This window comes from Panthera leo, chromosome E2 (assembly GCF_018350215.1).
Source record: "Panthera leo isolate Ple1 chromosome E2, P.leo_Ple1_pat1.1, whole genome shotgun sequence".
NCBI classification, from domain to species: Eukaryota; Metazoa; Chordata; class Mammalia; order Carnivora; family Felidae; genus Panthera; species Panthera leo.
The window spans coordinates 10,652,514-10,674,486 of NC_056693.1; the positions used below are offsets into that span (position 1 = coordinate 10,652,514).

At 48.7% G+C, this 21,973-nt stretch overlaps 1 protein-coding gene across 1 annotated transcript; it reads right to left on the reverse strand.

The window, feature by feature from the left end:
• Positions 1-18,225: 18,225 nt before the first annotated feature.
• PNMA8A (PNMA family member 8A) lies at positions 18,226-21,333 on the reverse strand. The gene is made up of 2 exons (XM_042918969.1): positions 21,247-21,333; positions 18,226-21,113 (listed from the first exon to the last, which is right to left on the reverse strand). Exon 2 carries the CDS (start codon positions 21,023-21,025, stop codon positions 19,571-19,573), a length of 1,455 nt encoding a protein of 484 aa, XP_042774903.1. The 5' UTR covers positions 21,026-21,113; positions 21,247-21,333; the 3' UTR covers positions 18,226-19,570.
• Between the last annotated feature and the right edge of the window lie 640 nt (positions 21,334-21,973).

Genomic DNA, 21,973 nt, shown 5'->3' on the forward strand with positions numbered 1-21,973 from the left:
CTCCCGCTGGCTTTTCCTTTCCTTTCTGTGAATTTGGCGCCAGCCCCCCCCCCCCGCCCCCCTCCCCCGCAGCTCCGTGGGGGGCAGGGCACCAGCTCTTCCCATAGATCATGCAGAGAATTGAAGCCGGCGGTGGGGCTTTCCGTTCATTCTCATGGGTTCCAGGTTGTCCTTGTGGGCTGCAGTTTCCCAACTCCCGGAGTCCCCTCTTCTCGGCGGGGGATCCGCTCCGTGGGTGCCTGAAACCGTGGATGGGACCGAACCCTCGGATACTATGTGTCTTCCTATCCACACGCGCCTACGGTAAAATTTAACTTGTCAGTTTCGCACGGGACGAGGTCTACAACAAGGACAGTAACATAGGACAATTAGAGCAATCCACTGTAATAAAAGTTATGTGGATGTGGTCTCTCTCTCAAAATGTCTTATTATTATACCGCGCTGGCCCTTTTTCTTCCTTCCGCGGGGGGTTGAAGCGAGAGGAATGGTACGGGCGTGGTGAGGCTTGGGCACCACGAAGGAGGACCGGCTGCTTCCCCATCGCGGTTGATTGTGGGTAACTAAACCCGCAGACGGTGGGCCTGCAATTAAGGGGCGACTGCTGTATCCATCTGACTGACCCACGGACACTTAAAAACCCACTTACGATACCGGGACGCCTGGGTGGCTCAGTTGGTTAAGCCTCTGCCTCTTGGTTTCAGCGCACGTCGTGATCTCACAATCCGTGAGTTCGAGCCCCCCCGGCAGGCTCTGCGCAGGCTCTGGGTGCCGGCGGCTCGGAGCCTGCTTGGGATTCTCTCTCTCTCTTTCCCTCTCTCTCTCTCTCTCTCTCTCTCTCTCTGCCCCTCCCCCACTCGCGCTGTCTCTGTCTCTCAAAATAAAAATATAAATTAAAAAAAAAAGCTTCCACCTCATTAAAAACAACAACCCCCAAGCCCAATACTAGCTAAAGAGGAACAGACCTCGCATATAGATATTTTTTTTAGCATCCCCCCAGCTCCCTATTTAGTAACTTTTTAAAAAAAGTTTCTTTTCTTTATTTTGAGAGAGAGAGAAAGCGCCAGTGAGGGAGGGGCAGAGAGAGTGGGAGTGAGAGAGAATCCCAAGCAGGCTCCGCACTGTCGGGGGAGGGGGGAAGGGAGAGGGGGGAGGGAAAAGGGAAGGGGGAGGGGGGAAGGGGGGGCCTCAAACTCACCAACTTGAGATCATGACCCAAGCCAAAGTGAGAAGCTTAACAGGCTGAACCACCCAGCTCCCCCCTCCCACCCTCATATTTAGTAACTTGTGATGTTCCCACCTCTCCTTTCTGGGTCTGCCCTCCCCCCAGCTTCCTCCACGTGGACGATTGCCCCAGTCCCGCGGGTCCCCAGAACGAGGGCCTCACCCTGGGTCACTCACAGTGCACCTGCCTCGCCTGAGCACTGACTGATCATAAACAACCAGGACTCTTCCTTTGTGAAATGGCACGTTTGGACGAATGCATGCCCTTTCAAGTTTTCCAGGAAAGAAGGAAAATGTGCCCACTCATCTAGGGGTGAAAGGAACCAGCTGTTCCATAGGCCTTTCTTCGGCGTCTCGGATTTTGGCATCGAAAATTCACGTTTGGCTGCATAACACAACGGTTCATTTTAACACAAAGATGAGTTTTCCCTCAAAGTATGAAGTACAATCAGCAACCAAAACTATCTGCCCCCCCCCCCCCCCCCCCGGGGAATGGAAAACGGTGCAGCCGCTATGGAAGGTCCTCAAAAAACAAACCACCGTGGGGAGAAAAAAGGCGGGGCGGGGGGTGGGGGGGGGTGGGGAGCCTGGGTGGCTCCGTTGGTTAACCTGCTGACTCTTGATTTCCGCCCAGGTCATGGTCTCCTGGTTGCAAGATCGAGCCCCGCAAGGGGCTCTGTGCTGGACGTGCAGCTTGTGTAAGATTCTCTCTCTCCCTCTCCCTCTGTCCCTTCTCCAGGAAAGGAAGGAAGGAGGGAGGGAGGGAGGGAGAGAAAGGAAGGAAGGAAGGAAGGAAGGAAGAAAGAAAAGAAAGAAAAGAAAGAAAGAAAAGAAAGAAAGAAAAGAAAGAAAAAAAAAGAAAGAAAGAAAGAAAAGAAAGAAAGAAAAGAGAGAAAAGGAAAGAAAGGAAAACTACCATAGGATCTAACAATTCTACTACTGGGTATTTATCCAAAGAAAATGCAAGCACTCAACTAGAAAAGGTGTCTGTACCCCCAAGTTCATTGTGTATTGTGAAATACACAATAGCCAGGCTGGAAACAACCTAAGTGTCCATCTAGTCATTCATATGTATGTTAATATATATGAATATTCATATGCAAATGAATATTCATATACAAACGAATATTATACATAGGACTATAACTCAGCCATTAAAAAGAAGGAAATCCTGGGGCGCCTGGGTGGCTCAGTCGGTTAAGCGTCCGACTTGGGCTCGGATCATGATCTCGCGGTCTGTGAGTTCGAGCCCCGCGTTGGGCTCTGTGCCGACAGCTCAGAGCCTGGAGCCGGTTTCAGATTCTGTGTCTCCCTCTCTCTCTGCCCCTCCCCTTTTCATGCTCTGTCTCTCTCTGTCTCAAAAATAAATAAATGTTAAAAAAAAAAATTTAAAAAGAAGGAAATCCTGCCATTTGCCACAGCAAGGATAGATCTGGAGGGCATTATGCTGAGTGAAATAGGCAGAGAGAGAGAGAGGGAATACCTTATGATCTCGCTTATATGTGGAATCTTAAAAACACAAAACAAACAAAAAAGAAACACCAAAACTGAGAACAGTCTAGTGGTTTCCACGGATGGGGATTGGCTAAGGTAGTCAAAAGGTACACACCCTTCCTCTTACAACATAAAGGAGTCCTGGGAATGCGAGGTCCAGCATGGTAACTGTCGTTAAGAACACTGGACCGTATATCTGAACGTTGCTAAGAGGAGATCTGAAAAATTCTCATCACAAGAAAAAAAAATTGTCGTTAAGTATGTGTCGTGAGGGATGTCAAGGAAAATCTGCCGTAGATTCGTGAGTCCTTGGGGTGCCATTGCCATCACCACATCCCTGGGCTTAGGCACATTCCAAATTGAGAAGCAGGAGGCAGAATGGTCCATTGATTCGATCCCCCGACATCGACTGAGAAGTTTCCCTGTCCCAGGCTCTGGGCAACGTGCTGGGCATACTTGAGTGAGTGAGACAAGCTCTGCTTTTAGGAGCTTGGTCTGGTGGTTGGGACAGGCTGGGTCAGCCTGTTGACGGTCAGACAGAGGAGCCCTGTAATTATCGTGAAGATGTGTTCTGATCCCCGGTGTGGGGCGTAAAATACAGAATTCGCTAACCGGGGCATGTTTTGCCACAGTTTAAAGTTCCGCGGGGGCTTGGAGCCACGAATCTTGCCTAGGCTCATCCAGGAAAGCTTCCTGGTAGAGGTGGGATCTTGAAGGATGCGTATAACCACAACAGATATATTAGTTTTTATTTTTTATTTTATTTTTATTTTTTTTTAACATTTATTTATTTTTGAGACAGAGAGAGACAGAGCATGAACGGGGGAGGGTCAGAGAGAGAGAGAGGGAGACACAGAATCGGAAACAGGCTCCAGGCTCTGAGCTGTCAGCACAGAGCCCGAAGCGGGGCTCGAACTCATGAACCGCGAGATCGTGACCTGAGCCGAAACGATTCCACTTGGATTAGATACCCAACATAGATGGATCCGGAGTTTGAAGGTGGATCAGCGGCTGCCAGGGACTGAGCAGGGGGAGAAGGGGGACCCTCTGCTTCACAGTGTCGAGATTTCTTTGTGGGGGACGACAGTTCTTGCAACTAGACGGAGGGGACGGTTGCACAAGATTGTGAATGCACTAAAGGCCACTTCACGTGCAACTTCAAAGGGTTCGTTTTCTAGTATGTGACTTTCACCTCGGTTAGAAAAATTTTTTTTACTGACTTCGTTTTTGGCTTACGTGGTGGTGGGTTCATTCACCACGATGGGGAAGCTGTAGGGAGAAACGAGCTGTGGGAGATCAGGAGTCCCATTTTTAGAGGTCTTAAATTTGATATGCCCAGCAGACAGCCAAGCAGAGTTGGGCACGCGAGCCAGGAGTTCAGGGGAGACATAGGGTGGGGTATAAATTTAGAAGCCATGGGGACATGGGAGGAATTTTAAGCCACGGAGCTGGATGAGATCATCTAGACGGAGGGTGTTCAGAGGGGAGAGAAAATGGTCGAGGCCCAACCCCCCAGGCCCCACTAGGGGTCAATGTCAGGCAGAAGAGGAGGAATCATGGAAAGGGATTGTACAAGAGGAGGGGCAGGAGAACCCAAAGAGTGTGAGTTTGAAAAGCAAAGAGAGCATTAGCCCAAGATTGCAGTTAGACCAAATATCCATTCATAGAGGACAGTTTAGCATCCATAGTATGGAACAAATTGCTGTGTTAAGAAAAAAAAAAAAAAAAAAAAAAAAAAAAAAAAAAATATATATATATATATATATATATATATATATATATATATATATCTCAGGAAGGGCGTCTCTCTATGCTGACATGGAAAGATTCCTTTTCTGTGAAATGATATGCTGAAATCCTCAAGAGGTATTGCTTACATAATAAAGCAAGGTGTATGATGCCGTGGTTTTAAATTTTTTATTAAAAATTTTTTAATGTTTATTTATTTTTGACACACACAGAGAGAGAGAGAGCACAAGCCAGGGGAGGGACAGAGAGAGAGAGGGAGACACAGAATCCGAAGCGGGTTCCAGGCCCTGAGCTGTCAGCACAGAGCCTGACATGGGGCTTGAATCCACAATCTGTGAGATCATGACCTGAGCCGAAGTCGGACATTTAACCCGCTGAGCCGCCCAGGTGCCTCTCTCTTCAATTCACCTAAAGATTCAATGCAACTTCCCTGAAGTTCTCCCAATTACAGTTTAGTAATGCCTGTGATGTTTCCTTTGGACATGTTAATGGTCCTTGAGCACGGTAAGAAAATGCATTTAGTACACCACTCAAGTGAAAGATATGAATATTTAATGTGAGAGAGAGAGAGGGGAAGAAATCTGAAGGCTGACAGCTCAGGGCTGCTATGTGGCTCCACAATCGTGAGAGACCCAAGCTCCTTTTAACTTGTGGCTCTGCCATTCTCTGTCAGGTAGCTTCCACCTCATGGCCCAACATGGCTGCTCAAGCTCCAGTCATCACATCTGAATTCCAATCATTCAGAAAGAGGACCAGACAGAGTCCCTTCCTTCTCATTTACAATACTTTCCAGAATAGGAATTTAATAGTTGTTTCCATACAGCAACAGGGACAGAGCTCAGAGACAAAACACCTATGGGAAAGGGTAGGGAACAATGAGATGTACGGCAGGATCAGCATGGCCTATTTCAGAAAGATGTGACACTTTGGCCCTCCCCCCCAGCCTTCGGGTTGAGTGTTTGGAGAGCCAAGCAACCATCTCTGCCCCACCCTGAGCCCAGCAGCATCAGCGATGCTCTGGTTGCCTGGGTGACCATCCGTCTAATCCCATCCGTGGTGGGGACCCAGCCACTACCGTCATTTCCATCGACTGTCGTTATCTGAACACACGGTGTCCCATTTAGAATTCAGCTCTTGGTGTAACAAGGAACAAAACTCTCCTCATGTTGTTTATATGTTGACATTCTTTCAGTTGAAATATAAAAGAATAATTTGTGGTTTAAGAGCCAAATGCTAGGGGCGCCTGGGTGGCTCAGTCGGTTGAGGGTCCGACTTCGGCTCAGGTCGTGATCTCGCGGTTCGTGAGTTCGAGCCCTTCGTCGGGCTCTGGGCTGACAGCTCGGAGCCTGGAACCTGCTTCGGATTCTGTGTCTCCCTCTCGCTCTGCCCCTCCCCCACTCACGCTCTGTCTCTCTCTCTCTCTGTCAAAAATAAGTAAACATTAAAAAAAATTTTTTTAAGAGTAAAACGCTAAAAGGATAGATGATTATTATAAAAGCAGCTGATTTTGTGACAAAGCCAACTTTGAAAGGCTTACACGTATTTAAAAAGAGTAGTAAATGCAAATATTAGAGAATGGGGTCGCACACATTCGAGGACAGACCGCCAACCAAATCTGAAATTAATTTTTAAAGTAACGAAAGAACAAACGATAAAGACTGGATAAAATAACCACTGTATTTAAGGGGCACCTGGGTGGCCGTTAAGTGTCTTACTCCTGATTTGGGCCCAGGTCGTGATCTCAGAGTTCGTGGGTTCGAGCCCCGCGTAGGGCTCTGCGCTGACAGCCTAGAGCCTACTTCAGACTCTGGCTCCCTCTCTCTCTGCCCTTCCCCCACTCACGCTCTTTGTCTCTTTCAAAAAATAAATAAGCGTTAACAAAACTTGTTCAAAAGTTGGAGGAGATGCTCCAAAATCCACGGGAACATCCATGATGAATCGTCTTTGATCTGGATATATGAAGTGTGAACGAGAAATAGAGAATTTTGTTTTTAATTCTGGACCTCCATGCGGAGAATTCAGTTACTCCTAAACCCCTTTCTGTTTTCGCTGGCACTCTTTAGTTTCTGCTTTATGTATGCACCCATCTGTTTGTTCCGTTTAGGATAAACACTCTTGAATCCGCTACTCAACGGGTAAAGCACCGAAAATGCGGTACAATAATTAACTGTGCTGGATTGTGAAAATAATGGCCCCGGAGGAAGCCCGCCTCCTTGGGCCACACCCCTTTGCTGTGTGCCTTTGCCATTGACCGGGCTAGTCCGCTTCCTGCCTCCTGGATCCGGGCGGGTCTTGCGACTGCTTTGACCCCTAGCAGGGGGCAGAGGTGAGGGGGTTGTAAGTTCCAAGGCGAGGTCCTGAGACGCCTTGCTGTTGTCACACAATCATATACACGAAAACATACATGCGCACACACTCACATATATATACAGATGTTTATACACACACACACATAAATGCAAACATTTACACACGTATAGACACAAACAGAGGCACATATAAATACACATACATTCACACAAATGCATGCACCGACGCAGAGACGTGCTAGTATAAACACAAGCATTTTTTCCCTTTGGAAGGGAAAGCGAGGACGTGTTATGAGCCTTGGTTTTGGGGGGCGGCAGAGGAGCGCGATGGTGGAGTGGCCCCTCTTTTCAATTCTGCACAGTTTGGATGTCTAACACTGTGCATATTTTGTTTTCAAATGTCCACGGGGGGCTATTTTGGCAGTGGGGTTGCGGGTCACTTCTTGTTTCCTTCTTTATACGCACACGGATTAAATAAAAACCAAACGGCCACAAGCTAAAAATAAAATGTGCTAGAAGCCAAGACCACGTTACTGGCTTCAGCAACAGTGTTTCTTTTTTTCTTTCTTTCACTTTCTTTCTCTTTCTTTTTCTTTTCTCTTTCTTTCTTTCTCTTTTTCTTTTCTCTTCCTTCCTTTCTTTCTTTCTCTTTCTTTCTTTCTTCCTTTCTTTCTTTTCTTTTTCTTTTTTTTCTTTCTTTCTTTTCTTTCTTTCTTTCTTCTTTCTTTCTCTTTTCTCTTCCTTCCTTTCTTTCTCTTTCTTTCTTCCTTCCTTTCTTTCTTTTCTTTTTCTTTTTTTTTCTTTCTTTCTTTTTTGTTCCTTTTTTCTTTTTCTGCAGGCGTGATCCCTCCTTGCAAATCTGCTGCCCGAATAAGACACAGAGCCCTATCTGAATATCCCGGCCCGAACACGTCCGCACATGTGAGACTGTCCCGGCCGGCAGCTGCCACCCTGCTCACATTCCTCAGGCTCCGAGAAATGACAGGAGCATCTGTCCAGGATTTATTCAGCCATGGTGACATAAGAACTCTATAGCAACAAGTGGCTGTGGAAAGAGCTTGAACACAAGGTTCAAATGGTCCTAAATGGTCCCATCCTGGCAAAGTCAGGGTATCTCCCTCATGACTTTTTCATCTGTGATAACAAATGACAAGAGTGTTGCAATTCTGGTCAGAAATTAAATAAATTAAATAAACAAACAAACAAAACATTCCCCCATTGTCACACTTTGAATCCTTCTGGATCTGTGCAACTGAGATCAGAAGAGGCAGCTGTTTAAAACCAGGGGCACGAGGGGCGCCTGGGTGGCTCAGTCAGTTAAGCGTCCGACTTCGGCTCAGGTCATGATCTCGCGGTCCGTGAGTTCGAGCCCCGCGTCGGGCTCTGTGCTGACAGCTCAGAGCCTGGAGCCTGTTTCAGATTCTGTGTCTCCCTCTCTCTGACCCTCCCGGTTCATGCTCTGTCTCTGTCTCAAAAATAAATAAACGTTAAAAAAAAAATTTTTTTTAAACCAGGGGCACGAGACAGGACATTGTTGAAAAGAAAATGGGACCCGCTCGTTTAACAACCGTTTAAACATTCAAGAAAAAGACAATAAAAAAAATACAATAAATGAACGTTTTGGGGGCGCCTGGCTGGCTGGGTCAGTAAAGCGAGTGACTCCTGATCTCGGGGTTGTGAGTTCGAGCCCCACATTGGGTGCAGAAATTAGTTAAAATAAAGAGATACTTCTTTAGAAAAAAAAAAAAAAAAGGTTTTGAGGAGCGCCTGGGTGGCTCAGTCAGTTAAGTGTCCCACATCGACTCAGGTCACGATCTCGGGGTTCACGAGTTCAAGCCCTGCGTCGGGCTCTGTGCTGACAGCTCAGAGCCTGGAGCCTGCTTCTGATTGTGTGTCCCCCTCTCTCTCTCTCTCAAAAATAAATAAACATTAGAAAAACAAAGTTTTGAAAATAGAGGGGGAAAAACACATCAGCGGGAGTATTTTAAATACAGCATTCACAGCTCGTTAGTTTTTAAAATTTTTTTTTTTCAACGTTTTTTATTTATTTTTGGGACAGAGAGAGACAGAGCATGAACGGGGAGGGGCAGAGAGAGAGGGAGACACACAGAATTGGAAACAGGCTCCAGGCTCCGAGCCATCAGCCCAGAGCCTGACGCGGGGCTCGAACTCACAGACCGCGAGATCGTGACCTGGCTGAAGTCGGACGCTTAACCGACTGCGCCACCCAGGCGCCCCCAGTTTTTAAAACGTTCTTTATGAGGGGCGCCTGGGTGGCTCAGTCAGTTACGCTTCCGGACTCTTGGGTTTGGCTCGGGTCATGATCTCAAGGTTTGTGGGTGCGAGCCCCGCATCTGCCTTTCTGCTGTCAGCGTGGAGCCCGCTTTGGATCCTCTGTCTCCCTCTCTCTGCCTCTCCCCCCACTCGCACTCTCTCTCAAAAATGAAAAAAAAAAAAAAAATTAAATAAATAAATAATAAATAAATAAATAAATAAATAAATCTTCCTTTAGAATTCTTTGGTCATGTACAAGCTTTAGACTATAAATGTATCAAGCTTGCTTCTAATACCTTCGGGGTTTTGTTTTTCTGCCTAGGAAAATATTTCCTCCACTTCTAAGAGCGCCTATTAATTCATATTTATTTTGCTTTACTTTTATTTTATTATTTTATTATTTTATTTTATTTTATTTTATTTTATTTTATTTTATTTCCAGTATAGTTAACACAATTCACTGTTTTGTTTTGCTTTGGTTTTGAGCCTCCTTGAAGTCTCCATGGTTTGCATTTAAGTTTTTGACCCCTTTGGAATTTGTTTCCGTGGAAGGAACACAGGAATCCGGTTTTCATTTCTCTATTCCCCAAAGGTTTGGCCCCTGGGTTCTGATCTCGCCTGCTGACTTGCAATACTGCCTTCATCCACCCCGAAAATCTCGTATGTGGGGGCACCAAACTGTTAGGAATCCCATACATTTATAATGCATCTTACTGTCCGATGGGGCTTACTCTGCACCCCAGCCAACCCCCCTCCCCTCGCCATTACACTTCTTTCCAAAAATTCTCCGTTACTCTCATATGGCAACAAGTTTTCATCTCGCACTCCTACGTTGGCTTCCAGGAGCTGGAAGAGGTAGTGGAGACCTTTTGGGTTTTGGTTATGTTCTCAAGACCACTGACAGCCGTTCGCATTGCTTAGCCTGAATGTCAAAGTCAGGGGGAGGCTCCTAGCCCGGGCCCCCCCCCCCCCCCCCCCCCCCCCCCCCCCCCCCCCCCCCCCGCCCCCGTGGCACATGAGCTCTCACTCAGTTCTTATACATCCATTTGCTTTTATGGACTAATCACGCTCACGGCAGCTGTCCCCGCGGTTTACTTGTCATTGAATTAAGCGTGACAAGGCATGTGTTTTGCAGAAATAGCTGCCGGAGTTTTTCAGGCACGGCATGGCCGGACCCCAAACCTAATCTAAAACCCGGTGTCCACAGGGATACACTTTCCAAGACAAAGACGCTTTATAAGGAGTGCAAATATTTGTTCAGAAACGGCAGCAGACACGTCTAAGAACTGTAGAAAAAAACTGGTTAACTTAGCAATATCCGTGAATGTGGCTTGGGGGTAATTTAACTTTTTTTTTTAAAGTGTTTTTATTTTTATTTTATCTTTTATTTTATTTTTACTTGTTATTTTATTAAAAAAAATTTTAATGTTTTATTTATTTTTGAGAGAGAGAGAGAGAGAGAGCATGAGCAGAGGAAGGGCAGAGAGAGAGAATCCGAAGCAAGCTCCAGGCTCTGAGCTGTCAGCACAGAGCCCGACGTGCGGCCCAAATTCATGAGCTATGAGATCATGACCTGAGTCGAAGTCAGACGCTTAACCGACTGAGCCACCCAGGCGCCCCTATTTTATTTTTTTAATGTTTATTTTTGACAGAGAGAAAGAGAGACACAGGTGGGTGGGGGAGGGCCAGAGAGAGAGGGAGACACAGAATCTGAAACAGGCTCCAGGCTCTGAGCTGTCAGCACTGAGCCTAACATGGGGCTCGAACTCACGCGCTGTGAGACCATGACCTGAGCCGAAGTCAGATGCTTAACCAACTGAGCCACCCGGCGCCCCTCTCTGTTACTTTTAATTAGTTAATTCATTCATTGTTTAATTAGTTATTGTGTATGTGTGTGTGTGATTGTAATATTCAAAGAGTATTTAAAAGCATAATGTGAAAAGTAAGACTCTCCATATCGCTATTCCTCCCATGGTCCCTCTCCCCAAAATGTAACAGTGACCGTTTCTTATTACTGCTTATTTACTTATCACTTCCGGAGAATAAATTACCCACAGATCAGCATTCACATACAAATCTTTCACCTTTAAACAAACGCAGTCTTAATATGCATTCTTGTGAATTTCTCCTTAAACGATGGCCTGGAAAGCTTTTCCCCTCAGCACATGGTAATTCATCCCAAGAATGCCCAATGATTGATTTCATCAGCCCTGAAATCACAGGCATCTAGACTACCTCCAGCGTGGACAAATCCACCTTCCCACCAAGAGTGGGTGAGACTGCCCATTTCTCCACAGCTTCACCAGCAGTGGGTTTTTACCCAACTTTTAAATTTCTGATTGGTGAACAACTGTGTAATTCATTGCTTTAAAAAACACTTTTTTTAAGATTTTACTTTTAAGTAGTCTCTAAACCCAACATGGAGCTCGAACTTACAACCCTGAGATCAAGAGTTCCATGCTCTACTGACTGGGCCGGCCAGGCACCCCCATATAATTCATCGCTTTTGATTTTAATTCTTAAATAAGAATGGTGTTGAACGTTGTGTTTTCACACACTTATTAGCCATCTTGATTTCTTTCCTCTAAACTCTCTGTTCATGTCCTTTGCATATTTTTCTGCCAGGCTGTCTAATTATTTCGTGATTAGCTTTTGGTAAACAAATTAGCCTGTGTCTGTTACATGTGCTGTGAACATTTTTCCCAGTTTGTGGTTTATCTCTTTTCTTTTCCCCTACTGTCTTTCCAGCGACCAAAAGCACAGACTCTACACTTCTAAATGAATTACACTACGTAAAATAAGTTTGCACGTTTATGTGTTCTGTACGTATTTTTGGATTATAGGGTAGCTCCTCCCCAGTACATTCTTTCCCAGAAATTTCCGTATCTTCTCATATGAGAACAATCTTTCAACAGCTCGTGTTGTCAACCCAGGGATTAAACAGAGCCAGCAGCTTGAAAGTGGAAATCCCAGGAAACGTGGTATCATAACGGAAGCACTAAGCCTCCGACGACTCCTTATCTTCCTCGAAATTGCAAAAGTCGCAGGAGAAATGCCCGTCTCACACGAAGCACTAAGATAATCCCTAAGACCATGCTGCTTGGCAGAGACGTGCCCCACATTCTCTTGCTAGTACGTGGCCACTGGGCCTGGACACGAGCCAGGACCGGATCTGTGAGAGCTGCACCTGGCATTTCATTGAGCGGGACACATGCGCTGGGTAGAGCCAGGACTCCCGGGGGGCAACATTACAGGCCCCGACATGGCCTGTGGTGAGCTTTAGCACAGATCAGCACGGCTCTCTGGTCTTCCCTAGCACCCCTTCCATCACAAAAACTGCAAATCGATAAGCAGTGGTAGATAGAATTACTGTGTAATCTATGGGGGAACGAGTTAATCCGACCACACTAGCTCATGTCGTTTGGAGTAAATAATGTATTCGTTTGGGTGCTTTTTACATGTCTGTGACGTGGTATTTTTTTCATATGGGGAAATATATATATATATATATATATATATATATATATATATATATATATAAAGGAAATATAAGACATATGTGACTCATAATCCCATCAACCGATGGAGCACCATCAAATTGATATTTTGTAAAAGCAACACAGGTTTACCAGTGTTCTTTGGAAGTATTAGTTGTAATTGTCAGAAATCAATAAAAACTCCAGAAATTTGGCCTCAACTTAAGCAAACGAATATGCTCTATGAGACTTCTCCCTGATACTTTTGCAGCAGGGAATACGTACAGTGTAAAACCTTTTGCCCATCAGGTGGCAAAATGCTACCCTGTTTTGATTGTGTTGATCGCAACATGAGTGCGGTGAGGCAATTTCTCAGTCATTAGTGGATTGCCTGTTCAGACGCTTTGCCCGTTTTTCTATTAGGTTGTCTGTCTTTTGCTTATTAATTTGAATTAGTTGTCAATAAAGTTTAAAAAGTAGATCTTTGCTGTGATATATAGTGGAAATATTTTCCATGTGAGCCACTTGTCTTTTTGTTTATAGTAACGTTTGCCGTGAGGTGGGTTAAAAATTTTTATGTTGACAATTGATTTTCTTCCTTTCATGGCCCTGAGGTTTTATATCCTGCTCAGAAACGGCTTTCTCACACCAGAATGATGGATGAACTCACCTATATTTTCTTCTACCACTTTTGTAATGTCATTTTAAGTATTTTATTCTTCCATGTGTCAGTTTCTTTTTCTTTTAAGTTTCTTTCTTTATTTTGAGAGAGACGGAGATGGCGTGAGTCGGGGAGGGGCACAGAGAGAGGGAGAGAGAGATTCCCAAGAAGGCTCCACACTGCCAGCACAGAACCCGATGCGGGGCTCTAACCCATGAAGCCGTGAGATCATGACCTAAGAGTCAGACACTTAACCGACTGAGCCACCCAGGTATCCCTCAAATTTATTTTTTTTTTTAGGGAAACTAGCCCCTTTCCCCGCTGCTGGCACAACACCACTCTTTATCTCTCTTTTCCCTCTGATCTGCAAAACCACCCAATGAAATGCCCCAAATCTATGTGTTTCTTCCTGGATTTGCTCTCCTGTGCTACTGGTTCATCTGTGACTCTGGATTCATAACACATGTGTATAATATCTTTTAATAACCCACAAGCCCATCCTCTTGCCTTGTCTGTTCTAGAATTTTCTTGACTACCCCAGCTGTAAAAATGTTAAGCCATTTGTCCTGCAATCACAGGACATACAGGAAATGCCCAAGTTAAACCCGATCCAGAGGCTTGGAGGAATAATGGTAGTTTTGTTTTGTTCTGTTTTCAGTGTTGAATCTTTAACCCGGACAACTGCTTCCATTCCTTCCCACAAAGCGGTATCGGGAGAACACCTCAACTGACAACTGGCACAGAGTCAGCTGTAATGGCAGACCGTGCCAGTAAAACTGGTTCCAGGTTCGCTCATAATCCCTGCAGTGAAACTGAAGCAGTTGGTAGATGGGCCGGAGAAGTTTCTGCCACGTGGCTGAGCTCCCTTGCTTCTATAATTGCATTGTAGAGGGCATGCTTGGGCTGGGATTTTAAAATCAAGGCAGCCCAATGAGAACCAACATGGCGTTTCTTCAAAATATGACAAGTCGAACGACCATATGATCCAGCAGATACATCTGGGCACGTACCCCAAAGAACGGAAAGCAGGGACTCAAAGACATATTTGTACGCCCACGTTCTTGGGAGCTCTGTTTGCAACAGCCCAAAGGTGGAAGCCACCCAAATGCCCATCAGTGGATGAAGGGATGAATGAAAAATGCACTGCATACTCGCAATGCATCTTATTCAACCGTGAGAAAGAAGGGAATTCTGACACGGGCTACAACAGAGATGAACCTTGAGGATGTTATCCTAAGAAGCAAGCCAGTCACAAAGAGACCAATACTGTGTGATGCCACTTACAGGAAGTACCCAGGCTTGTCAGAGTGGAGAGACTGAAAGGAGAATGGCGCTGGGACACGCGATTCTTGATCTGGGGGTCACGAGTTCGAGCCCCACGGTGGGCAGAGAACTCAAGAAAGAAAGAAAGAAAGAAAGAAAGAAAGAAAGAAAGAAAGAAAGAAAGAAAGAAAAAGGAAGGAAGGAAGGAAGGAAGGAAGGAAGGAAGGAAGGGAGGAAGGAAGGAAGGAAGGAAGGAAGGGAAAGAAAGAAAGAAAGAAAGAAAGAAAGAAAGAAAGAAAAGAGGAAGGAAGGAAGGAAGGAAGGAAGACAAAGAAAGAAAGAAAGAAAGAAAGAAAGAAAGAAAGAAGAAAAGAAAAGAAAAAAAAGAGAAAGAAAAGAGAGTAGAATGGTGGCTGCTGGGGCTGGAGGTGGGACAACAAGGGGTCACTGTTATTGTTTGTGAAGTTTTCATTTTACAAGGTGAAGAGAGTTCAGTGGATGGTGGTGATGACAGGTGCACAGAAATGTGAACGTACTCGCCAGCACTGAATTGCACCCTTAAAAAACGGTGAAGGTGGGGGGCGCCTGGGTGGCTCAGTCGGTTAAGCGTCCGACTTCGGTGCAGGTCATGATCGCGAAGTTCGTGGGTTCGAGTCCTGCATCGGGCTCTGTGCTGACAGCTCGGAGCCTGGAGCCTGCTTCCGATTCTGTGATTCTCTCTCTTCCCCTCTCCCGCTCATGCTCTCTCCCTCTCCCTCTCTCTCTCCCTCTCTCTCAAAAATAAACATTAAAAAAATAAAAAATAAAGATGAAAATGGTGAAGATGGTAAATTTTATGTCAAAACTCACCACTGAGTTCGCTTAAGATTATGCATTTCACTGTATATGCAGCATTTTACCTAAAAATGAAAAAAAAAAAAAAAGGATAAATGGATCATGGGTAAGTTGACATCTTTATTCTTGACCTGTAAGTACATAACTGGCAGCTCTTTCTAGAGCCTCCGTGGTTCCCCAGCAGGGCCACCAGCACTCTTGCAGTCACATCCCCGCTGGGTTTCCAGCTCTCCCCTCACCCCCACCACCCCCCAACCCCATAGCCCCATTCCCCACTAGCAGCCAAAGGCAGCCTGTGAACACCTAAGTCTGATCCTGACCCTCTGCTCAGAACCTCCATGGCTCCGGACTCACGCAGACTGAGGCCAAAATCTAACTCTTTCTGAAGCCCACAACCCCTGAGAGATCAGCCTCCTAACGGCCCTGACCTCACCTCCTCCTGTCCTCCTCACCACCCCCTCTGGCCACACCTACCTCCTCCTTGTTTTTTCTCAAACACACCAGGCATTCTCCTGCCCCCCTTCATGCGGACTCTCCCTCTGTCTGGGATGCTGTTGCACCAGCCAGCCGTCTCTCTGGCTCCCTCACCTCCTTCGGGTATTGCCTCCCCAGAGACGCCCTCCCTGACCGCTGCGTTGAAACGGCAACACTCTGTCTCACATACACACTCATTCACCTGGACCCCCCTCCCGCTTTGTTTCAGTGTCATACCCACCACCCCTTACCTGTCAGCGTCTCTGGATGCGCGGTCTACCTCCCACCAGAACGCCAGCCCGGGAGGGTGGGCGTCTTTGTCTTGTTCCTGGCTGTCACACAGTCGACGCCCACCACATCTGGGCTGACAGCACGGATGAGGGAAGACACTGCCTGCAGGGCCTCGGCCTGTGTATGCAGAGGCTCTTGGGGATCACTCCGGTCCCCCACAGTGGCTCCCAGGCACGACCCTGAACAGGATGCTGCCCCCACGTGTGAGATGGGCTGAGGGGCTTCCTTGCAGGTGGCGGACTTCCCCTGCATCTCACGGCGGGGGGGGGGGGGGGCATCCCTGGCTGTCCCCTCAACTTCCGGCCGTGTCAGCCTTTCAGCCTCTGCTGCAGGGCTGGGTGAACTAGAGGGAGTAACTGACTGCATCTCGGGAGGTAAAGCTGTTGGCCAGATATGGCTTTTGCACCGAGGGAGGACGGTGCACCCAGTCAATACCAGTCAATACCAGATCAATTGCACCCAGTCAATACCAGATCAATTACCGGGTCTCCATGTGCCTCCTCCCTGGCGCCTCATCCCCCTCCCCTCTCCCCAAAGGCCGGCTTCCCCTTCGGTCTCCTGTGCATCTTCCCTCCCTGACCCTTCCCTTCACCTTTCAGAAACCCCCAACCTTGCCCCTGAAGGATCCTTCCCTTTCCTCAAGCGCAAACTTCTCCGTCCAGAGCTCTCCACCAGCCGCTCCGCTGGGTGTGCATGAGAATTCTCAGAAGTTGCTGAGGATACAGGTTCCCAGCACAAATGCCACCTCCAAGCGACCCCGGATCAGCAGGTGGGGCCCAGGAATGGTACTTTTCACAGAGACCCCAGGTGACTGATACAGCCACCAGCCTGGTTCAGGAAGCCCTGGCAGGGGAGGGCGTTGGGCAGGAGAAAACTGAATTTTTAAGCTGAAAACCTGCCTCTGTCTGAAGGGAGGGGAGGGAAGGGTTTTCATCTTCCGGCCGCTTTTCAAAACACACTAACATGTTCACACAAATTCGTGTCACCAGTTACCTGTTTTCGGAACTTCTAGAAACCCCCAAGATCTGCGGGACATCCTTTCGCGTCGGTGGAAGGGTATAGCGCAGAAAGGACACCTCGGTGGCATCTTCTGTCATGGAAAACTGACAACCCTCGCAGGACTGACGACAGCTCGTGCCAGGCTGGGCCGCTGTGTGTAGTTCACTGGTGATGGGGGTGGGGGGGAACCCTGTTCTCAAATAAGCCAGGACATAGCCTACAAGAGAGCCAACAGCTACTTAATTTGCTAAACTTTATTTTGTACCATACATGTTTACATTTAGCCATCACGGTGTCGATCTGTTAACACAATGAAGCCCTTAATGGACCTGCCCTTGAAACTGGGTCCTGGAGAGTCACAGGCTTTCCCACCTTGACAGCAAGTGCACTCCTGTGCTCGGTTTTGCACAAACCCAAGGAAAGCCTCGAGGCACATGGCGGAAGGGTCGCAAATAGAAGCCGGGTTCTTTTTTTTTTTTTTTTTCTTCCCCCTGCACCTTCAGTTAGACTCCTCCAGGATTTTGAAATGAACTGTTACGAAGAAATTTATTTTCAAAGCGGAATTACTAACAACGTCTAACGAGTGCTCACATTCTCCATCACAAAAACAGAAGGGAGGCCCCTGAACACAGAAAGGGCTAAAACCGCGTGACAATATTAGGCGAATACACGGACGAGCTATCACACAACTAAAATAACAGGAGTGTGTGAATTACAAAGGGAAACTTCTTCCGGAGGGTTACTCGTCACAGGGCATGCACGTGACTGAATCTCTCCCACCTCCGACCTTTCTCGTCCGCCACGTTTACAAGTTCAATTATACGCAAACAGACGGGAGAAACAACTCATGGGAGATCTGTACAAAGTCAAGTTCACTTATGAACACAAGGTAATATTCTGATAGTCTCCTATGTGACTGGTTTGGCTCACGACTGTTTAAGTTTCACTTTTTTTTTTTAGTATATGTGCTGCCGAAGCAAGAACCTTTTTTTTTCTTTCTTTTCCAACACATGGGGGAGCTGGATGGCTTAGTTGGTTGGGCATCTGACGACTTGATTTCAGCTCAGGTCATGATCTCACGGTTGTGAGATAGGGCTCTGTGCCGGGCGTGGAGCCTGCTTAAGAATCTCTCTGCCTCTGTCCCTCCCCCTCCCCCGCATGGGTACACACTCTCAAAAAAAAAATAAATTAAATAAATAAATTAAATACATGAAAAAAAAAAAGGTTTGGATTACATCTTCGAGCATGCTTTGGGACTCCCAGGACACTATTTGAAAACCAATGGTGTCAGGTACCCCACCCCCTCCCCCTACACACACACACACACACACACACACACACACACACACACGGGAGACAAGGAATGTTGGTCTATTCGGATGACAGAAATTAACAGCCAAATTTTTAAGAATTTTTTCCCTCTCTGATTACAACGTGAGAAGGGTCTTTAGCCCCAAAGACACAGAGTTTGGTGGCGCTGGATGGAATTAGGGGCTGGGAAGCCAGAAGCGCCCGAGTCCTTCCCTACCGATCACCCCCTCTCCCCATGGGCGTCCTGAGACGGCCAGACGCTAAACGGGAATCCAAATACCACTTTTATTAACAGAATCTAAAGCTTAAGTACGTCAAGGCCTAAGTCCCCTAAAACTAACTCTTGGGACCTTCTCACCCTCTGGCCAGTTAACTGAAGGATGGAAGCTGAAAACCAGCAGGAGCAAGGCAGGCAGGTCCGCTTGGACGATCTCAGCTTAACTTACCCATGATGGAAACACAGAGAAGGTGGGAGAATATGCCAGACCCTGCCTGCAGAGGTTGGCTGGCCATCCAGAACGCAGGGAATGAGGAAGAAAGGCAGAACACGGATGGACGTTAACAGGGATCCCGCCTGTGTATGTAAAGGTAAATGTTCTAGAATTTTCCCAATCTGCTTAGTGACCCTCTAACCCCTGAAGGTGAGTCAAGGGGAGGTGCAAAAGCAGGCGTGGCAGAGAAAAGAGCAGAGCGATGTACCTCCCTCCCTTAATCTCTCTCACCTAACAGCTCACGGATACTTCCCCTCTGAGAGCCACATCTTTACAAACGGGGTCCTTTAAGAGTCAAAAGTTCACTCAGTAAGAAAAAACTTTTGTTCCCAATGTGATACTTCTTCCTTGGACGTCTTTCAACTAACCAGCTATGGGTGGTCCTCCAAATCAAAGCTTTCTGGGTTCTGTGGATTAGAAGAGCTCAAAAGGGAAGTGGGTGTCCTGGGGAACTTTTTTTTTTCTCACTTCCTTGGTCCTTTTCAGTGCTTGAACATTCCTATCCCCCAACCAGGCCTCCAGAAAACTGCACCTTCAAAGCCATCTACCTTGACGACCCATTGATCATTATCACTCCAAACCACTGGGTTTTTATTAAGGGAGCTGGGTCAGACGGAGCGGCAGAATGACCGGAAACTCTACCACAGCGACCGTCACCAACAAAGGGGAGGTGGCGGATCTTCGTGGCCACCTCCCGCCCACCGCTGTCCCCCATGTTGGCCTTCAGGGGCTCCTAGGAGGGAGGTCAGGGCTCTCGCCCTCTACAACCTCATCTGCCTCTTCCGCTGCACTGGGGTCCTCCTCGTGCACCCCCTGACCTGCCCCCACCCGGCGCTCCGGCCCTTCCCCACCCATCCACTTGTCGGCGCACCCCAAGTGACTTCTGTGGTCGTTCTCACCACTGGAGGCACGACGGGAGCCTTCTGGGTCGGCCTCTGGGCCCTGTGAGGTCGAGGCTGGCAACTCCGCGGGCTGTGGGCCTCGGAGGGCCTTCTGAACTGATGCCTCTCTTGCGGCTGGCCCTTTCTTTGCCATCATCGGTTTTTTCTTGGCATCTTCCGAATCGACAAGGACGTAAGAGACAGGGCCCAAGCTTACCTTCTTTTTCTTTCTCATGGGGGCAGGGCTCTTTGCCAAGGCCCAGCCCACGGCCTTCTTCTTCGGTGGGCCTTCCTGACCGCCATCTCGGTCTGACTCCGAAGCAACCCCAGGACTCACAGCTTCTGACCGGGCATCACAGGATGGCTTGCTGGGAGCCTTCCAGGCACATTTTCCCGCAGGCTTCTTCAAAGCCGACTCCTCCTGCTTCACACAGGGCTTTCTGTTGCTCCTGACAGCTTCTGAGACCTCCATAGTTTCCGCGCCATTGGCCTCAGGATCCTCCAAGGCGGCTGAGCTCTTGGAATGGTGGCCATTGGGTTTCTTCCAGGCCACTGACTCTTGCTTGGGGTTTTTTTTCTGCTTCTTTCTCCTGGAGCGACTTTTAGCTCCAGCTCTGCGAACCAGAGGTTTGGGGGGGTCACCTTCGTCTTCCATGTCATGCCAGCTGTCGGGATTCTCCGTCTTCAAAGCAGACCCCACTTCTGCAGCCCATCCTGGCTCCTTCTTGACCTTCCTCCGTGATGCTGAAGCTGAAGCTGCTACGGCCTGGGCATCAGTCACCCCTTGCGCCCTCACTTCCTCGCGGCAGCGGATCTCAGCATCCATGTAGAAGACGATTTGCACCACTGCCCCCAGGAGCACCCCCAAAGCTTCTGCCCAGTTCTCCGGGCGCTGATTCTGGGGCCGTGGGGGGTGGCTGAGCTGGAGCAGGCGGACCACATCCTCCCACGTGCGCCCCTCGGCATCTAAGAACCCATTCAGATTTTTTAAAAACTCAGCATCCTGGGTGGGGTCTCTACAAACCACTCTCCAGACGCCCCCCCTTGCTGGGAACTCCCGGGGTACGGCCCTGAGACTCACACCCTCTCCCACCTCAATTAGGGCAGCTTTGGCGTTCTCTTCCCTCAGAAAAATCTTATTGAGCACGAAGTACGGGCCCAGCGGGGAGAGGACCCCATGCAAGGTCTCCTCAATTTCTGCTTGACCACAGTCCTCTGGGATGCCCGTGACCAACAGGGACCTGTGGATGTCCACTTCCATACCCCGGCACCAGTCCTCCAGAAGGTTCATGGCCATGGTGGCGGGCACCTGGCGGCTCTAATCCCACGTGCACCGAACCGTCTATAAGGTGGACGAGGGCTGCAGCGGGCCCCAAATACTGATCCTGTAAAGTGACAGGAGAGGGAGGTCAGATTCCCCGGAAGACGGCCGGGCCCAGGGATCTCTGCTGCCCCCAGCGCGGCGGGCCTCGCGCCTTCCCAGGTCCCTCCTCCCCAAACCGGGCCCCGGGTGCTCACACGTGTTCCGCGACCGGCCGAAAACCGCGCCCCGCCCCGCGGGTGGCGGCCGCCCGGCAGGGATCCTTGCAGCCTCGCGTCCCGGCCTCCCGGGTCGGGTCCGGCTGAGGACAGGCCGCCGGGAGGCAGCCGCTCGCCAGGCGCCAGCTCGGGCCACCCAGGCCGGCTGTTCCCGGCGAAAAGGGCCGAGGAGCCGGCGTCCGCTCCGGCCCCGGACGGGTCACGCGGCGCCTCGAGCCCTGCAGCTGCGCGGAGCCCAGGCCGGCGTCGCAGCGCGCGCTTGCGCACTTGCGTCCGCGCCGCCCGGCCTCGCGGCTCCCGCGGTCGCCATGGCAACCGGCCGCCGCTGGCAGGGGCGCTGGGGACGTGCCCCTGGGGGCCCCGGGAGCCCGGCTGGAGAGCGGATGGTCAGCTCGCCGACCCGGGGGTCTGCGCATTCCCCGATTCTCCCTCCAGACGCACTCTTTCCATCTTTTCGATTCAACGGGGGCCTCGGGGACGGAGGTGGAATGGCCTGACTTGAGCATGGCAACCAACTAGCCCTCCTGTCTGTCTTCCGCCTTTCTGTTGGGTTCATCCCCCAACACCCCCCCCCCCTCCGGGAGCCTCCAGAAATCAGAGGGCGAGAGGAAAGGGCAGCTTGAACCCCCCATGAGGTCCTCTAACAAAACCACAGCTCCTGCCAGCTCTTTCGGCTACAGTTCCCAGGTTCCAGAAATATCCAGAA